Raw genomic sequence first — 21,267 nt, 5'->3', positions numbered from 1 at the left:
AGAGATGAAAAACAAAAATTCAAGTATATTTGGCAAGTAATTTTTTGGCAAGTAATTTCAAGTATACTTTTTGCGCAAGTAATAAGATAAAATTAATTGAGTTTGCTTGAATACCAAAAATTTAGCATAGAACTTCGGATTAATGAGACTGGCTAACATTTAGACAGAAAAGACTAAAAAGGGGGCAAAGTTCAAAATAATTTTGTATTTTTCGAAAACGATTTTTCTCAATGTCATAAAAACATTAGCTATTAACTGATACCATTAATTAGATTCATTTCTTCCTCACAAAAAACAATTTTGATTTGTCACTACTGAGAATTTCTGACTCTTCTGTAAAATCTATGAAAAGAACAACAAAGACAGACATTAATACGAAATTAAATTAATTTTTTCGCGAAGAATCGGTGTCGAAGCCATTAAGACAGTACTCAATGAAATAAAAACATTAGATATGTCCAATTGTGCCTTTCATCATAACCAGTGGTCTGATATGCGGCAATCTTTAATTTAATGAGATAAGTCAACCAGTTGACAAAAATACAGGAATACTCAAATTAGAAATACGTGAGTGTTTTTTGTTTTCAAATTTGATTTCAAGGACATGAAAAACTTAAGCTATCAATTAATATCAGCAAATAGGTTTCTTATTCAACACAAGAAGCAAATAAGACCTGCTTCTCTTCAGATTTTTTCATACGACTGCAAAAGAACGAAAAATAAAGACAAAAATACAAAACTAAACAAAAGACTAACAGACGGCGTGGAACCAGTTAAAGCCATAATCAGCTCCTTAAAAAGTCTCTGATCACTGATTTGTTCGATGGTGACTTCTTTTAAGCGCCAGAAAAGTGATATCCAACCTGTCAGTAATGAGACAGGACACGAACGTGAGCCTCAAAACGGGAAAAGTTCGAAAATGGAAAAAATAAGCGCGAAATTTCGTGGTGTCAAAGCCGAAAAAACATTACATAAAACGAAAAACCGCAAAAAAGAGAAATTTTTAGCTTTTAGAAAGACCTAGAAAATTTTTTTTGACTGAACATAAGATACAAGTTTTCCGAAAAAGTGAAAAAAGCAAGGCTCAATAATACAATGTTTAATTTGAAAAAAAGTGTTTCTAAAAATCAAAATGACCATGAGTTTACGAAAAAAGAAACTAACTAAGTCCTCTTGAAATTACTTGGTAAGCCAATTGGAGTTACAAAAACTGTGTCAGCAGATTACAAGTGTTTTAATCTGGCAAATTTGATCAAAGTGAAGTAAAGAAACTTGTTTCGTGCCAAATTTGGTTAAAAAATGGCTGAATTTTAAAATTTTCCAAGCTCGTGGATGAAGCAGTCCAAGAACACTACTTTATCTTGAGAGGTAAAGCCAACGACACCATTTTGTCAATTTTCATTTTTTAAGCAAAATTGACAAAAACAGAGTAAAAAAACGGAAAATGTCAACAAAATCAGTCCAATGTTCTCAAAATGTTAAATTTTGATAAATCCGTTGAGAAAACGAAAATCAGAAAAATCTTTTTAATTATAGGTTCTACGCTGGAAGATCGATCTCTCTAATGATGCCGCTCGATCGACCAGAGTTTACTGAATAAAATAAACCAATTTGAATATGTAGTTCCTCCCCCACTAAAGAGATATTTAGGAAGAAATATTTAGGTTTTAAGGAGGCAATTATATTTTTTGTGTTTCACATTTATCTTTCTTCAGGGAAGGATTCCGATATAAACAATCTTATTTCGTTTGCAATATCTGAGAAAGATGTAGTCCAAAGACGTCACTTCTTAACTGATGGAACATTAAATGACTTCTCATTGTAAAGTTTGCAGTTTTTCAACAATGTGGCCAACTATGTTTGTGTTGACCCCATCATAGTGGGGAGGGGAGCTATAAGCTCAACTGTGTTTGTTTTTATGTTCAATCAGCTTGAGCTAACCGCTGTGTTCATTGTAGGTAGTCATGAATGGTGTAATTAGAAAGCTCGCCGCGCTAAGATTATCAAGATCGCTTGGATTTATGTTTTTCGGGGAGATATCTAGGTTCAAAATGTTGTGAACATTTGGCAGATTTTGATTATTTCGGTTCCCCTTCTCGATTATTTTTGAACAAATTTTCACTATACCTGCTAAAACTGCAAAACTGTCACTGAAAGTGTGATTCGTTTAACATTTTATGCTAGCATTTAATGTTATTGAGTTTTTCATGAAAAATTGAACAAATAACGCAGATTTACCAAAATTACATAGCTAGACACTGCTGATATAATCTGACTTCAAAATTTTTAGAATATGCTTAATTTGGTGGTTTTGACTTATTAAGATTTTTTTTCGCAAAATTAAGCTAACTTTGCTGACAATTGCGTGTTTGCAATAGACGCAGAGAAATCAACGTCAGTTTTGGTCTCATTGTGGATTTTAACAATCAATTTCTTGCGTTCGAATTGTAGCGAGGTTGTGTCTGTTTACAATTCTTGTCGCATTGTTTTGTTGCAGTTTTGTGCCAATTAGGGACAAGTAACATTTTACACAGAAATTAAAAAATGATAGATCATATGCCCATGATCCAAAAGAGGCCTAGGAGCATATATTATGTCTGCAGAGAAGAACTTGTAGTCTTTTAAGTACCGGCAAACTTTTCGAAATATTTAATTGAACTCCTGAGTTTTGCCAGCATTTGTTGATCTCTCTGTGTCCACAAGATTAAATCTCATTAACCAGAAGTCCAACTGGCTGGCTAGGATACAATTGTGAAAATATTTCGTGCTTTCACTTGATCACTATGTTTGCTTTAAAAACATAGCAGTGAATTTTGGAGACTTATCAGATGTTCAGTTTTGGTTCAGTGAACTTCTAGCTTAGTCTAATTATTGGCAGGTCATAATCTTTTCCAAGTAAAATAAAATTTTGTCTGTATGTGTTTCATGGCTGTAATTCTGCTAGTTTTCAAAAACGAATCTCGAACTTTTGGTTTTTGGTTCCTTGTTTCGTTTCTTTCTTGTCATTAATGTTATGTCCCTCTAACGTTAGAGGAGGGCCCAATAGAACTTATATAACGTTTTTTTATAGATCACGGCTTCAATGTCATGGACAGTTTTCTCGCAAATTTCAACTGAAGTTTCGGTTTTTATAATTCTTGATTTTTTGTAGGACATATTCTGTACTGTGCCAGTTTTTCATGGCCTCTTTTTTGGGGAAAAAAGAAATTATTTAATAACTGCAGGTTTCAATTACTTCCATTTTAATTGTTTTCGAAAATATCAAGATAATTGTGAACAATTTCTTCATGTGGATTTATGTTCGTTTGCAATTTAGTCTCAGTAATGTCATTTCATATACTTTTTCTGGTGAGGAACTATTATTCTTTGCTGATGTTGAACTCCATCCGATGCTTTTGTGGCTTTCACGCTATCATTTTTGAATTCAGATCGGTGTTCCGTCTTCTTTTTGCTGTTCTATCGCGTAACCCCTGTAGAAAAAGGCCCGAATGGCGTTCAAATGCAACCCAAAAGAACGAGCATAGTCTTTAATAATCAGCTTACGGGTTTGTTTATGTATTTTAGTACCAATTTTTGTGAATTTTTTTTAGTCTTTGCCAGTATTATTGTCACTTTGAGGTCTAACTTAGTCTCTAATGACATTACGGCTGATGGTTGTTATCTATCGTTTCGTCATTTGGTAGGCAACTAAGTCGAAAATTGGATGCACAGTGTCGGAACTTTATGTGAGAACACACATTGTCGATCTTACTTGTCTGAAACCAAAATTAATTGTTGCAATCAGAGTGGAACCTCATAAAATTTTTCAGTTGGCTCTTTTATCCTCGAAAGAGGAAGTTTGGCTAAAGGTTCTTCTTGAGATTCTAAGAATAAAGATCATAATCTGAGCATCAATGCATTAAACATAAAGTAGTTTTGCGACCACAAAAATTTGTCAAAAATAAAGTTTGAGAACCTGCTCTCTCACAAAACTGATTGCGTTTATTGTTTCTTTGAGTTTGATTATAGCTGCTATGATTACATCTTAGAGCAAAGAGCAATCCGAGCTATTAAGCTAAAAATTATTTCCATAATTGAAAAAATAGCCGGCTTTGATCACCAAATTGAGCAATTTTGGAAAGTTCACATAATCTATGAAAAATATTCTTTTAAGGAAGAAATTTTAACAAAAGAGATTTTGTTGAAAGGTGGATGTCATCATTAATTTACACAGAATTATCTATCAATCAAAATGACAAATAAAATTTAGTAAGGTATCGGTTTAGAAAAAGGAAAAACTTTTCTAGTTTCGTTTGATAAAATATTTTTTGTCAAGATGCGCATAAACCAAGCACTCGTATATTTTGATACAACTCCAAATATAATGAAATGTCTTTGTGAGCAAAAAAAAATCAAATTTAATAATTGTATATTTACCTCAAGTGCGTGATTTAGGTTTTATTCATTTAAGTAAATTAAAAATAAATAGTTCAACAATTTTTTTCAAATAGGCCAAACTGGTTGAATTTTGCCGCCCAAAATGATATAAGAGTGGGGCTGCAATGGTAGCACTTTTCAGGAAAATGCTCGAAACTCTTACATCTTTTTGAGCTGCATTGGGCTTCCAATGGCGGTAAAACGGTGTAAGAGTGAGGGGGTAAAAAACAAATTAACCCCCCACTCTTACATTTTTTGGACTGTCAAGGGGGGTAAAATGATGTAAGAGTTCTGGGGTAATGGAGAAATTACCCCCGAACTCTTACATCATTTTACCCCCTCAATCTTTACATTGTTTTTGCCCCCAAACTTGAAGACTGCCAGTCCTGATACCACAACCTCTGTACACACAGCTGGTTCTACTTAACCTCCAGAATGTCAAAGCTTGCCGAACTCTTGACGGCCTATTTATATAATACTTGTAAGAATTACCCCCTCACTCTTACATCATTTTACCCCCTCAAAATGAATTACTCCCAATTTCTTACATCATTTTACCCTCCTTGGCAGCCCAGTTCATAGCTCATTTTAACACCTCTGAACAAATAACCCCCAACTCTTACACCAATTTAAACCCTTGGTAGCTCAAATCTTACCTCATTTTACCTCCAATGACCAAATTACCCCCTCACTTTAACATCATTTTACCACCTTTGGCAGCCCAACTCTTGGATCATTTTACCCCTTCTGAACGAAATACCCCCTCGTTCTTACACAATTTTACCCTCCTTGGCAGCCCATTCTTAGATCATTTTACCCCCTCTGAACAAATAACCTTCCGCTCTTACACCTTTTTACCCGCCTGGGCAGATCAACTCTTTCCTCATTTTGTTCCCTCTGTACAAAAATACCTCCTCCGTCTTGCACCAATTTACCCCCCCCCCCCCTTGGAAGCTCTACTCTTATCTCATTTTACCCCTTCTGAACAAATTACTTCTCACTCATACACCATTTAACCCCCTTTGGCAGCTCAACTCTTTCCTCATTTTACCCCATCTGTACAAATAAACCCCCTCCGTCTTGCACCATTTTACCCCCTTGGCAGCTCTACTCTTATCTCATTTTACCCCTTCTGAACAAATTACCCCTCACTCATACACCATTTAACCCCCTTTGGCAGCCCAACTCTTGGATCATTTTACCCCTTCTGAACGAAATACCCCCTCGTTCTTACACAATTTTACCCTCCTTGTCAGCCCAATTTATGATCAATTTACCCTCTCTCAACAAAGTACCTTTTGCTCTTACAACTTTTTACCCGCCTTGGCAGATCAACTGTTTCCTAATTTTGTTCCCTCTGTACAAAAATACCTCCTCCGTCTTGCACCAATTTACCCCCCTTGGCAGCTCTACTCTTATCTGATTTTACCCCTTCTGAACAAATTACTTCTCACTCATACACCATTTAACCCCCTGTGGCAGCCCAACTCTTGGATCATTTTACCCCCTCCGAACAAATTACCCCCTCACTCTTACACAATTTTACCACCTTGGCAACCCACTCTTATATCATTTTACCTCCTCTGAACAAATTACCTCTCACTCTTACACCATTTTAACCCCTTGGCAGCTCAACTCTTTCCTCATTTTGCCACCTCTGTACAAATTACACCCTCAGTCTTACACCATTTTAGCCCCCTTGGCAACTCATTTCTTGCCTCATTTTACCCCCTCTGAACAAATTACCTCTTTCTCTCTTACACCTTTTTAACCCTCTTGGCAGCTCAACTCTTACCTCAATTTACCCTTTCTGAACAAATTACCCCCTCTTACACAATTTTACTCCCTTGACAACCCATTCTTGAATCATTTTACCCCTCTGAACAAATCACCTCTCACTCTTACACCTTTTTACCCTCCTTGGCAGCTCAACACTTTCCTCATTTTACCATCTCTGTACAAATTTACAAGTTACCCCCTCACTCTTACATCATTTTAGCCCCCTTGGGAACACAATTCTTACCTTATTTTACCTCCTCTGATTAAACTACCCCCTCACTCTTAAACAACTTAACCTCCCTTGGCAGCTCAGGTCTTACCTCATATTTTATTCTTTCTGAACAAATTACTCCTTCACTCTAACACTATTTTACCCCCCTTGGCAGCCCAACTATTAGCTCATTTTACCCCCTCTGAATATTTGTCAGGGTGTAGTTTTTCAAAAGTCCTCCCATTGCAGCCCATTGCATTCCACTCTTACATAGCAATTTTAGTCAGTAAGGGGGGGTGTGATTCCTCAAAAGTCCTCCCATTGCAGCGCATTGCAGCCCACTCTTACATGGAAATCTTAGTCAGGGCGTAATTCCTCAAAAGTCCATCATTGCAGCCCACTCATATATGGCAATTTTAGTCAGGGGGTAATTCTTCAAAAGCTCTCCCATTGTAGCCAATTGCAGCCCGCTGTAACGTGGCAAATTTAGTCAGATGGAGTAATACCGCAGTCCTACCATTGCATCCCATTGCAGCCCACTTTTACATGGAAATTTTAGTCAAGGGTTGGGGATAACTCCTCAAAAGTTCTTCCCTTGCTGCCCATTGCAGCCCACTCTAACATGGCAACTTTAGTCAGGGGTTAAATCCTCAAAATTCCTCCGATTGCAGCCCAATTCTTACATCATTTCACTCCCTCTGAACAAATTACCCCCTTTCTCTTAAACCACATAACCCCCCTTGGCAGCTCAACTCTTACCTCATTTTACCCTTTCTGAACAAACTACCCCCTCACTCTTACACTATTTTTACCTCTTGGCAGCCCAACTCTTAGCTCATTTTACCCCCTCTGAATTTTAGTCAGGGGGTAAGCATTGCAGCCCATTGCAACCCACTCTTACATGGCAATTTTAATCAGCAGGGGGGGGGGGGTTATTCTTCAAATGTCCTCCCATTGCTGCCCACTCTTACAAGGCGATTTTAGTTAGGAGAGGGAGTTGATTCCTCAAAAGTGCTCCCATTGCAGCCCATTGCAGCCCACTTTTATATGGCAATTTTAGTCTGGGGTAATTCCTCAAAATCCTCCATTTGCAACCCACTCTTACATGGAAATTTTAGTCAGGGGTTAATTCTTCAAAAATTTTCCCATTGCAGCCAATTGCAGCCCACTCTTACATGGCAATTATAGTCAGGCGGGGTGATTCTTCAAAAGTCCTCCCATTGCAGCCCATTGCAGCCCACTCTTACATGGAAATTTTAGTCAGGGGGGATAATTCTTCAAAATTCCTCCCAATGCAGTCCATTTCAGCGCGCTCTTACTTGGCAATTTTTTTCAGGGGGGTAATTCCTCAAAAGTCCTTCCATTGTAGCCCATTGCAGCCCATTCTTACATGGAAATGTTTGTCAGGAGTGAATTCCACAAAAGTCCACCATTGCAGCCCACTCTTATCTGGCAATTTAAGTCAGGGGTTAATTCCTCAAAAGTTCTCCCATTGTAGCCAATTGCAGCCCACTCTAACATGGCAAATTTAGTCAGGTGGGGTAATACCTCAGTCCTCCCATTGCATCCCATTGTAGCCCACTTTTACATGGAAAATTTAGTCAGGGGGTGAGGATAATTCCTCAAAAGTTCTATCCTTGCAGCCCGTTGCAGCCCCCTCTTACATGGCAATTTTAGTCAGGGGGTAATTCCTCAAAATTCCACCGATTGCACCCCAACTCTTACAACACGTCATTTGACCCCCTCTGAACAAATTACCCCCTCACTCTTAAACCATCTAACCCCCTTGGCAACTCAACTCTTACCTCATTTTACACTTTCTGAACAAACTAACCCCTCACTCTTACGTATTTTAAACCCCTTGTCAGCCCAACTCTTAGCTCATTTTACACCCTCTGAATTTTAGTCAGGAGTTAGTTCTTCAAAAGTCCTCCCATTGCAGCCAAATGCAACCCACTCTTACATAGCAATTTTAATCAGGAGGGGGGGGGTTATACCTTAAATGTCCTCCAATTGCAGTCCATTGCAGCCCACTCTTACTTGGCAATTTTATTCAGGGGGTAATTCCTCAAAAGTCCTCCTATTTTAGCCAATTGCAGCCCACTCTTACATGGGAAATTTAGTCAGGTGGGGTAATTCCTCAAAAGTCCTCCCATTGCAGGCAATTGCAGCCCACTCTTACATGGCAAATTGAGTCAGTTGGGATATTTCCTCAAAAATTCTCCCATTGCAGCCCATTGCAGCCCTCTCTTACATGGAAATTTAGTCAATGTGGGGTTAAATCCTCAAAAGTCCTCCCATTGCAGCCCATTGCAGCCCACTCTTACATGGAAAGTTTAGTCAGGGGGTGGGTATAATTCCTCAAAATTTCTTCAATTGCAGCCCTTTGCAGCCCACTTTTACATGGCAATTTTAGTCAGGGGGTAGTTCCTCAAAAGTCCTCCGATTGCAGCACAACTCTTACATCATTTTACCCACTCTGAACAAATTACCCCCACACTCTCACATGAATTTAACCCCCATAGACAAATCACCCCCTTTCTTACAACAAAATGGGAGATTTTAGGGAAGACATTCGACCCAGGCAATGGCAAATAGGCGTATGTACTTGCGCTGTCTGATCGTGATTTTTTTTTCAGAATCATAATCAAATTAACATTGGGGTCAAACTACAATCAAAACAGCCAACTAACAGAAAAGTTCTGATTTATTCAATATATCAAACAATGTACCTTTTTCAAATTTGAAGCAGAAAGTATTAGGAATTTTGCTGATGCTGAACTCGAATAACGGAGATTAATTTTGTGCCCAAGTTGAGGTGTCACCGCTAGAAATTGCTAAAAGATGTAAGATTTGCGTTGATTTTTAGTAAAAGTGTAAGATTTGCGCTCAATATTATGAATGCCGTGAAAGAAAAACTTTTAAGTGTTGTATTTTTTCACCGCTCAAGCGGTGAAAGAAAATGTTTCACCGCTACCAGCAGAATGCGGTGAAAAAATTATTCACCGCTGCCAGTAGATTTTTAAAAAAATATTCACCACTAAATTCGAAAATATTACAAATGTTCACCGCTAAAATCAACGCTTATCTTAAATTCACAGGAAAAATCATTGCAGTAAGTGATATATGGGGCAGTAAAATAAGAAGTTGTTGACATGGGGGAGGTGAGTGGTTCGAACCCGTTTACGTCAATTTCTTTTTTTTTTGTAAGAAATCCGGTGAATGCGGTGAAAAAAAATTTTTCACCGCAAAATTCAGCGCAACTCTTACAAAAATTCACCGCTTTCATCGCATTCAACGCTAAAAGATGCGGGCGCTTTGCGGTAAAAAAAGTTTTTTTTTCACCGCTAGTCACAGCTATTTTTACATTATTTTTGACAAAACATCGACCCGGGTGAAATAATGTAATTGGTGCTTTTACACTCTAAAGGCGTTCTCTGGTCAGGCCTGAGAACCAAACGAGTCACTTTTGTTTGATCGCGTCAAACTTTTATCCCAAACATGAACATTTGGTCTCGGTGACTCCCAAGAGGCAAACCAGATACTATTTCAAATTTTCAATTACTCTTTGATTTGTGTATACATTTTACAGCAGGTTTTTCAAAAGGATGATCAAAATTGGCTTTAAGGTGGCGCAACTAAAACATTTATCGTACCATCATACTGTTTGATATATTTTTATCTTAAAGGAAAATTAAAAACAATTATTTTCAAAAATTCGCCAGGTAAAGCAAAAGAAGGATGAGAAGAAATAGTACAGATACTAAATGTAATGGAAACTTTTTAACTGTGAGCTTATTGATGCCAAGTATGACTTCATTAATTTGTATGTTGAGAGAACAAAACTCAAGAACTTAAATTTATCTCTGCATAGTTCTCTGAATTTTTTTAACAAAAACGGAGACTTATAACGGCATGTTCCCTAATACAGAATATTTGAGGATTAAAGTAAGTAGGGGACAAGGAATTCATAACAGAAAAAAATCATCAAAACTTCATAATTCGAATCAATAAATGCTTGATGATTATTTCGCAAGAATCTGGAAAAACCTTTCAAGTTGGACACCCAGTCTTGAAGTTTTTTTTAAAGTTTTTTGTCAAGTTTTGGAAACGATTATTGCAGTGAAATTTATTATGAATAATCCTTTCATATTTGACATTGTGAAAGCTGTAATTCGATTCATTAGTATGTAAATCAAATCAATTTCATGAGACGGCTATTTTTGCTCCTTATTTACTTTTTATTGAAAAAATATGGCATACTTTAGTACAGTACCTCTAAAATTAGTGCTAGATTCCAAAAAAAATTGAAAGTGCGCTAATAAAAAAAGCAATCAAGAATCTCATATTAGCTGTCACTTTCTCTCACTTGAAGCGTAAAACTGAATACCTTGTCACACAATTATTTAAATTTCTTGATAATTTTTGAAGAAGATTGTCGTCACGAAAGTGAGTCGGTGTTGTATATATCAAATACGTCAAACAGATAGAATCGCATGCGAAAAAAATTGGACTATGAGCAACTTTTACGCTTTTTAACAAAACTCTTACAAACAATATACAACTGCTCTCTATTAAAAAATGAAAGACAACAAAATGCAGTATCTCTTCATTCTGTTTCTTCAGTTGATTGTGTTTATCTTGATTGCGTTGGGACATGGACACGAAATGTGGCAGAGTGGGCGTGAAAGTGTTCTTGGGTCTGAGACTGTCCGGGCACATGGAGGAATTTGGGTAAAGTGTGACGTCACAGAATCTGGTTGCTCCTTTTTGGGTAATGTGCACTTTCAAGATAAATTCAAGAACTTTCTACTTATCGAGTTCATTGCAAAAAATTATTCAATTAGTTGAGGAAATAGATCGTTATTTTCCTCCAATTTTTTTTTGAAATATCTCATGTAATTTAAACGTTCTTTATTCTGAGTTAATTTTTAAAGTGATAGCGTTGGCCAGTTTGTAATTAGCATCATAGACGCATACGCATTTAATTAAACCAAGATGCAGTGCTTTATATTGCTTAAAATGTGAAGTTCATATTCATCTTGGTTTCTTTACTAACACCTCATGAAATTTTCTGTACAATTTTTAAAACTGAACATAGTGGGTTCCTTGAGATCTCTTTTATTTGTAAACTTGCTAGCATTTCACTTTTCGCACTTTTTGATAGATATATGAACTCATTTTTTTCGGTTTGTTATTGGTGATTGTATATCTGGTTGACAAATATATTTGACGTAGGCCCAGGATTGTATGTTTGGCCTAATCAACAGATGATGTTCTCTTAAATGGGTGCTTTTTAAGTTTTTGTTTTACTTTTGCACAATGTAAAAAGAAAACGATCCGCAGAAGGTTTTTTGCACGAGGTTTTTGTGCTGAGCATAATTTTTGACTCTTTTTCTAGGTGAATTTTGACGACACAAGACAAAAATTTGTCCGTGCTGGTTTCTCATTTTTCAAATTCGTATCTCTAAATTCTTTGTGAGCTTTTGCCAGTGCTTCAAATTCTCGTTATTTGTGTATATACTTCATTATTTGAGTTTTCACTTGTACTTCAAATTCGTCCGACTTGAAGTTGCGTAATGTCCAGATACATATTTCTGGTCTCTATTTCTGCTTCATTATGCCTAGACGATTAACTTTTCTATAAATTACTGCATCTTTGCTTGTTCTACTTTGCAGAGATGTTTTTACGCATTTAATTAGTATAAGTCTTAAATCTAGGCCATCAAAGCATGTTTTGTCCCAAAATTTAAAATCTCATTAAATTTAATTTTCAGAAGAGGACGACTTGGGCGACAACAAAGACTGGATCAAAGTGAACTGCGCCAGAGCCTTCCTGTTGCTTGCAAATATCCTGGGCTTGGTTGAAATACTGCTCTGTGCACTCACTGCTGCTGATGTGTTTGAGAAAGCTTCCAAAATCTTTGTATTTCATGTTGTTTTGATGATTATTGAAGGTTATTATACATCATGTTACTACATCATAATGTACATCATTATACATGTGTACATCATTACCCAGGTCGAGGTTTTCGTTTGTGCTCGTTTATGACGCAGATAGTTTTTGAACGCACACAGGGGGTACGGTGCGTTCAAACATACACAGGCGAGGAATTTCATAGACGCAACAATTCTGCCAAATACACGGGGCATTTTCTGAGCCACAGACGAGCCAAAACTTTGTCAATGGCGAGCTGAAGTCTGCGCCATATTTTTACAAAAAAATTTGCAATGAAATTGTCGGAAATGTCTCAAATTGATTTAAAAAATCAACTTTTTGAGATCTTCCAGTAGTATGTTCTGGGTGTGTTCCCCTCCTCCTTCTCTCAACCGGGCTGGGGACCGGCTACGGCGGAGTTACAAACAAACAACTATAAGATATTTTGAGAAGAGCACTAGGTAAAAAACCAGGCTCAAACACTATCTCCAAATATGTTAATTCCTATAGCAAAAATTCTTTTTGTCCTACACTCTACCTTAACAGGGCATACTCCATACCGAGTTTGGTTTGATTTGGACATCTCCTTGACCCGATGAAAAAGACTTATTTTTAGAATTCGTTATTCGCGAAATTCAAAAATTTTCATATGAAAAACTAACTTCTTTCCTAGGAAAGAACGAGGCAAAGTATGGAATGGACCATAAGTTGTTTTTGGTCTACCTGAGTCTTTTCACTACTTGAACGAGCCAAAGTCTGGATGGCAAAAATGGTCTGGATGAGTAACTTCATAAGGACTTTTGAACGAGGACCTCAATCTGGGTAATACATGTTATTAATCATCATTTTCTAAATTTTGTTTTACAAAGTTTGTCAGTGATACTCCATAGATTTTTTCTTAATTTGTTCTTCCTTTGGATCAGTATCCCATTGCATCTCAGTTCTGAATCATACCCCTATTCAATTCTGTCTTTTACTATAAGCAGAGTTCTGGTATTGACGTTTAAGAGACATTTCATAGTAAAATTTACGTTACATAATGAGATTTTCGCCTCGATAAATCACGATTCGGGTGGTTGTTGTGCTCGGTTACGACGGCTCTTGAATCTTGTCACCCGCCACTTGGGTTCTGCTTTTTTGACTTGGATGATACCAACACAGTTTGAGGTTCAAGACCGAAACAACCTCTGATTAGTCCGTTCAAGCTTCAAGGGACCTCTGATCAAACTCGATCCATAGAAGAGTGCTCAAACATTTGGGCAACCATAGACCAGACTCAACCCATACCAATGTAGAAATCGCATCTGATTAGAATTTAGTGGGTTTCGAACCACCTGTTATCAGATTCAATTCCAGATCACTTACAACTAAGATTACATATTCTGACATAACACTGATGGAAGTGAACACTATAGTGAAATCTCAATTTCAAGCGTATTGACGGTTCATTGTTTTTTACTGATTTCCATCAATTTCTATACTTTGAGATAAAAGCCCTTATCAAGCTCCTCAACCTATCGCTATAAATTCAAAAGCTGTTTTTGGAAACTCATTTTCTTTGAAATTCTTAGGGAACATAATAACTACCTAAATTTCCAACGCTCGTGCCGTCTATTCCCAACAAAAATGGGCTCTTTTTGAAATTAACAGATTATTCAAATTTCTCTAAAGTTTCCGGTTCTGATATACCTTGTCACTATTTCTGGGTGCATAATTAAAGTTTTGTTTTTGCATTATATTAACCTTACTTAACCTTATTATGTTCACCTTAAGGAAAACGAAAATTTAAATTGTATCTAGGTCAACTTCTCTGTATTTCTGTTACTACCAGGTACACCTGACTTTGATTAATTCTTGTTTCAGAGCTGTTTGCCGTGTTAGGTGCCATATTGGCAACAGAGGCTTTTGGAATCTTAAAAGACAGAGCGGCGCTGAATGCTGGATGGTCACTTGTGTGCTTGTGGATTGGTTGCTTCTCTCTTCTCCCTATCATTGTGATTCCACTTGGCAACTGTTCCAAAGGAGCGAGTGCACATGATGATACTGTTCAACTGGTGGTCGACTAAAACCTCCGAGAACTCAGCGAACTTTGACCGATAACAGTTGTGTTGCCATTCAGTGCCAATTAATTTAGACTTAGTTTTAAGCAAAAAAAACTATTCGCATAAGAACGCGTCGTCAATATATCAGTAGTCTAAGCTCAGAAAGCTGTGTCTTCTGCTCCTCGTGATCAGCTGTGAATATCTTTGGAAAAAGGACAACCCTCAATATAGCTAAAACTCAGTCTTTAATAATTTTTAATAAGTACGGTTAATTTGGAATATGAATACGAATCGTGCAAAACTATCCCGCAAAAAAAAGCTATCTAATTAACTCTTTAGAGAAGGTGCTTAACTGCTCTTGTCACTGTTTTCGGCAATAATTGATTGAGGATGTGATCGCCCGAAAATGCTCGCATACCCATAACTTACTTTTCAAAACGTTTTACAAGTTATTTTTCAAAGCGTGTCGTTTCCCTCATTTTTCAGTGCTTTTGAAAGAACACTAAGAAGCATAAATTGTTTGTAACTTTCGATTTATAAAAGATTTAAGACTACAACTTTCATAGACGCCATACAAGGAAATTAATTTTCAAAAATTTCTTGATTTATTGAGTCAGTCCGGGCAGTCCTATATGTTGTTGGCATGGAAACTTTTAAAAAAAGCTCTGAGAAGGGTGGTTTTGTTTAGAGTTTTATCATTAAAAGGAGAAAATTTAATTAAAAAAAGTTTTGAAACTGACCTCGAAATCACTTTGAAAGGTCAATTTTTTGTAATGGTTATTATAAATTAGCTATTCCAGCATAAAAATTAGCTGTTTCAGCAAATATCTGTTTGATTAAACGAAATTTTAAAACTATCTTTCGCCAAAAATGTTTCAGTTAACCGAAACGTTGATTTGGCAAATTTTTATATTGTTTATTCAAGACTTAACGTCCTTATCTAAAAAGCCATGATATTGGAAAATACTAATCTGCAATTTCTTTTATACCGCAATTAGTAGGATGAGGACTTTTGTTCAATCGGTTTACAAATTAAGTTTTCTTTGATTTCTGCGAGAATGGCACGCTCCCGGGTCAAGGTCTGAACGCTTAAAATTGCTTTAAAAATGTAAAAATTGCAGTCAATGAGGTGAACCGCTGTAGAAATTGCGCTTTTTAGAGCTGAAAGCCGCGAAAGTGGTAAAAATAAATTTCAACCGCTGAAAACCGGGCATCATACATCAGGTCTCCGGTAAAAACATTGCAGCAAATCTTTTTGCGGTGAACTTTTATAAGGTTTCCAGTTTTCAGCGGTAACATTTTAATTTCACCGCTTCCTGCTTGTAGGGCTGAATTATTTTTTTCACCTCTTACGTGATGAAAAAAAAATTCACAGCTAAAAATAGCTGATATTACAAAAGCTTCTTAGGTTTTCCAACGCATTGGTTTCCATGAAGTTGATTGAATCTAATTTGAATTTAAAAGAGGAATCTAAGAAGTAAGTGACAGATTGAGCAGAGGAAGAGGAGGTGACTGGCTTGCAGGAGGTGAGAGATTCAAATCAGGGAACGGCAGTTGATTTTAGTAAAAATTCTGATGAATGCGACGAAAACAAAAATTTCAACTCTAAAAGGGCAAATCTTACACAAATTCACCGCTAAAAACCGAAAATCTTACCAAATAATTATCGCTTTCTACACAATCTTCGCTAAAAGATGCTGGATGTTTATTATATTATTTTCACCGCTATTCACCGCAAATATTACGCTATTTTTTCGACAAAATCGCCATCCGGGTTGTTCAATCGCATTGCGAAAAATAGTGTCAAGTGGGGTATATATACTTGCTAAAACAGTTAGGTGCCAAGCAATGGTAGTTTTCTTAGTTTAGTCAGAATAGTATTTTCTGTTTCTGGACATGGCCTTTTCACAATTATTTATGCCAGTAATCCAATAATGCCATGCAGCTGTATTCTCTTTGTCTGCTTGCGAACAGTGTTTTGGGTGCCATTGGTGATACAATCCGGGATCTCTTCCTCTAAAAATGGCAAGGCCGCTTTTCAACGCTTTGCGCGCAAAAATGGTGTCTTCTCTACCCCAGCTAAAAAACTCGTCAAGTTTTCCCAATTGGTTGAAATCTGTATCTGTAATGCAAAACATCCCATATCCATATTTTTGCCACCAACCCTTCGAATTATCGTGGAACGTAAAATCGTTTTCAAGCTTGTAGTTCAAATTCTTTTGAGAATTTTGCTCTCGTGGTTTGTTTTGACTCCATAAAATGGGGAAATAGATACTTTTAGATAGCAATGTGAAAGATTTGCATCTTTGTATGAAAGTACGGGTTGAGAATACGTCGATATCTGTGAAATACAGTTTGACATCAGGTCCGAAAATTTGTGTGGCCTTGGCTGCCCCCTTGTTGATCAGACGCCCGCGAGAAAACTGTTCAGAATTGTCAAGTCCCTGAATTAAAACGAAATTATACATTGTTTTAGTTTTATTCAGTCCCAAAGGTAACCTCCATGCTGTTTTTTTCTTCTGTAATTCAGAGCATACGAAAGCGGCATTTTTTAAATAATAACAACAGAAGGTTTTCCCATAGCGTTCGTGCTGCATAACGGCTCACAATTAGAATCCGGTAGTTATAACCACAACAGGGGGGGGGGGGTAGAATAGAGCCCTTGCCGCGCATACTTCGTACAATTTTTAGTACAATTGTTAGCACTTAGTTCAGTTTTTATTACTCGTAACAGAACTCGTAATTGTGATAACATTGTGGTTTATAATAATAATAATAATAATAATAATAATAAAAATAATAATAATAATAATAATAATAATAATAATAATAATATTAATAATAAAAACAAAAACAATAATAATAATAATAATAATAATAATAAACATTATAATAATAATAATAATAATAATAATAATAATAATAATAATAATAATAATAATAATAATAATAATATTAATAATAAAAACAAAAACAATTATAATAATAATAATAATAAACATAATAATAATAATAATAATAATAATAATAATAATAATAATAATAATAATAATAATAATAATAATAATAATAATAATAATAATAATAATAATAATAATAATAATAATAATAATAATAATAATAATAATAATAATAATGATAAAAATAATAATAATAATAATAATAATAATAAAAATAATAATAATAATAATAATAATAATAATAATAATGATAAAAATAATAATAATAATAATAATAATAATAATAATAATAATAAAAATAATAATAATAATAATAATAATAATAATAATAATAAACATAATAATAATAATAATAATAATAATAATAATAATAATAATAATAATAATAAAAATAATAATAATATTACTAATAAAAATAATAATAATAATATTAATAATATGAATCATAATAATAATAATAATAATAATAATAATAACAATAATAATAATAATAATAATAATAATAATAATAATAATAAACATAATTGTGGTGGAGGACTTATGAAACAAAGTATTCTTATCTACTATTATGAACACTACTAAAACTATATTACTAGTATTATCATTCCACATGGAATGCATGATTGCTATGATAGAACTTATTTACAGTTGTTGCAGTAAAGTTACATATTCTTGAACTTAATCTTTTCGTTGCACTCATATTGTGAATCCGTATGGACAGGTACTGTCTGTCACATACTCTTATGCTAACGTTGCGAGAAAAGCGCGAAGTGCTTTTTGCCAAAGTCTAGAGTGAAATTCAGCTGAATTAAAGTTACGCAACTGATCTTTTGACAGCTATCGTTTACCATACAACATGGCGCAGTCAGTCTTATCACGATCCCCAATAGGCGTCGCCTTATTTTGGGAAAAAGGAGCACAACCCACAAGAACCTGGGAAAAATGGATAACAACAACAAAACTAGCCATCTCGGCTAAAGAAAACATACAGGTAGAGAAACTACTGAGACCAAAACCAACAATAGAAGAGTTAGACTACCCACAAGAACGGATATATGAACCAGCACTCCCAGATGAAACAACAGCAGAAAAGAGACAAAGGGAACAAAGGAACATCAAAAGAAAAGTAGACTGGAAGAACCAATGTCAAGCAGTGGAGGACCAAGGTCCAATGATAGACAACGCAATATGGGACGAAGTAGACAACAAAGTCAAAAGTTTAATCTATCTCTTACTCGGAACAGAAGGAACAAACATATTTCATCAACGCAACCCACACACGGAACTATCCAAATGTACAGCAGACGCATTAGTAATACAACTGAAAGATTCCAGTTCGTTAGATGCACACAAAACCCAGGAGAATCACTAGAACAATTCCACTCACGAATAAAACAGAAAGCGGCACTGTGTAACTGGGAAGAATTAGAAGACAGTCTCGTAAAAAGCTTTTTCATTCAGGGAATGTCAAATCCACCAATCCAAATGGATCTGCTATCGGAAGATAGAGATCCACTAGAAACATTACAGTACGCAATCACAAGAAAAAGAGGCCAGGAAAATCAACAACGAATTAGTAACACCCATGCACTAAATCCAAGTGGATCAGGAATAAACCTCATACAAAAACAAAGACAACAAACACAACGAAGAAGCATACTGCCAACACCACCTAACAACAACAAAATACCAGACTGCTGGAAGTGCGGATACAAATTCATAAAAGGTCACCTTGACAACTGCCCCGCGAAAAATGTAATATGTAACATTTGCAAAAAAAAATAGGACACTGCGCCAAAGTGTGCAGATCCGACATTTCACCAAGAAGAGTAGAAATACAAAACACACAAAGAAACAACCAAGGAGCATACATCAACAAAAACCAACAACAAAACAACACACAACAACAAACAAACACAAGACGCGTTCGCAACATACAAGCAATCCCGGACGACAGCACAATCCAAGAAGAAGAAGAAACAGAAACAGAAACAATTGACCCGGAAAGCACATGTTATATTAGAGAAAAGATGGAAGACTGGAGTTCCATCAACTTTATAGAGTCATTAAACTTCACTACGGTCAATCAGAAAGATCTAAACAAAAACCATCAAGGAGATTTCTGGATACAAACACCAAGCAAAAACGAAAACATCAAATGGCTAGCAGATACAGGCAGCCCCCGATCATTCATCGCACGAAGTACAGCACAAAACCTAATACCAAAATCAGGAAACAAGATTATCAAACAAGGCAAAAACATCGGTGAATTCAGATGCTTCAACAACAACAAAATAAAAGTGGACTACCAAAACCAACTGGATCTCACATCGGGTAACACAACAGTACACAACTGCCAAATCCTAGTCGTCCCACAAAATACAGTAAATCTACTGGGCAGAGACATCCTCCAGCAACTGGGAATAGAACTAACCTTCAAAACATCAGGTGAGAAGATACACAATCTAAATTCACCATAAAACAACATTGCAAAATGGATATTTCAAAAATATCCACACTTATGCACTAGAATTGGAAAATCAAAAAATCACATAGCAAAATCCACATTTCACAACACATTCTATCCCACACAACACAAAGGAAGACGAGTTCCACTACATTTAATAGATAAAGTAGAGAAAGAATTAAATAAACTAATAGAGGACAAGCAAATAGTAATGTTAGACAAATGTTCCGACGAATACTTTATCAGTCCAATAGTAATCACAGTAAAACACGACAAATCCATAAAAATAGCACTAGATGCAAAAAAATTGAATGACGCGATACACAAAAACAAATACCAGATGCAGAGCATAGACCACCTTATGGATACGATAGCATGCAAAATAAGTGAATTAAAACAAAAGACAGGCACACTATATTTCTCGAAAGTAGACCTAAAATACGCATACAGTCAAGTCCCCCTACACGAAGATACACAAAAACATTGCAATTTCAACATCCTCGGCGGCAACGCTACAGGAACGTATAGATTCATAAACGGTTTCTATGGACTAACTGATATGCCGGCAACATTCCAAAAAGTAATGGACTTTACATTAGTAAACATTAACTCAGCACACGCTTTTCTAGACGACATAATAATCATAACCAAAGGATCCCTCTCGGATCACGAGAAAGAATTAGACAAAGTGCTCACCCGCTTAGATAAGGAAAACCTAGCAATAAGCTTACAAAAATGCGAATTTGCAGTGACGGAAATTACAAGGCTAGGGTACAAGATAAATCCAGATAGAATAATACCTACAAAACGGAAAACGGAAGCATCCATTATAAAAATGGAACCTCCCAAAACCCTAAAACAACTCAGATCATTAATGGGGAGCATACACCACTTACAAAAGTTCATCACAAACTTATCAAACATATCAGCACCACTCAGACCACTCCTCTCACACAAAGAAAAAAAATTAGCAAACTAGAATGTAACGAAGAACAAACAAAATCTTTCCAACAAATGAAAAAGGCTATCACTGAGATAATGGAAAAAAACATTTCGACGCAAACAGACCAACTAGAGTCCGATGTGACGCAAGCAAAGAAGGACTAGGAGCTTGCCTTGAACAAAAATACAACAATATTTGGCGCCCTATATCATACGCAAGCAGATTTCTAAACACTAACGAGTAAAAATACAGCATCAACGAATTAGTACTACTTTCAGTAGCATGGTCATTAGAGCACTTCAAATGCTATTTATACGGCTCCCGCTTTATACTCCAAACGGATCATCAAGCACTATTAACCGCCCTAAAAGATAATAGAGGTAACAAAACATACCAAATTAGATTAACAAGATGGATGGACAGACTCCTACCTTTTAAATTTTCAGTAGAACATATTGCGGGCAAAAATATGGGCTTCGCAGATTATTTTAGTAGACATCCTACATCAGCA

The 21,267-nt window shown here is 35.9% G+C and overlaps 2 protein-coding genes across 3 annotated transcripts in view; one reads left to right on the top strand and one right to left on the bottom strand.

The window, feature by feature from the left end:
* The window catches only part of LOC142340988 (uncharacterized), a 109,893-nt gene that overhangs the window by 2,228 nt on the left and 86,398 nt on the right, over positions 1-21,267 (bottom strand). Inside the window, exon 3 of one of the 2 annotated variants that reach the window (XM_075391793.1) lies at positions 16,175-16,830. The exons of the other annotated variant lie outside the window; for it this stretch is intronic. The gene's annotated coding sequence lies outside the window, so the exon portion shown is untranslated. Of the gene's footprint in view, positions 1-16,174; positions 16,831-21,267 lie in introns of those variants that run through there. 2 annotated transcript variants of the gene reach the window in all.
* LOC142340986 (uncharacterized) lies at positions 10,906-14,985 on the top strand. The gene is made up of 3 exons (XM_075391789.1): positions 10,906-11,180; positions 12,184-12,363; positions 14,208-14,985. Exons 1-3 carry the CDS (start codon positions 10,988-10,990, stop codon positions 14,408-14,410), a joined length of 576 nt encoding a protein of 191 aa, XP_075247904.1. The 5' UTR covers positions 10,906-10,987; the 3' UTR covers positions 14,411-14,985.

Source organism: Convolutriloba macropyga, chromosome 6, assembly GCF_964194025.1.
Source record: "Convolutriloba macropyga chromosome 6, txConMacr16.3, whole genome shotgun sequence".
Classification (NCBI taxonomy): domain Eukaryota; kingdom Metazoa; phylum Xenacoelomorpha; order Acoela; family Convolutidae; genus Convolutriloba; species Convolutriloba macropyga.
This window is presented reverse-complemented; position numbering and strand designations above follow the sequence as displayed.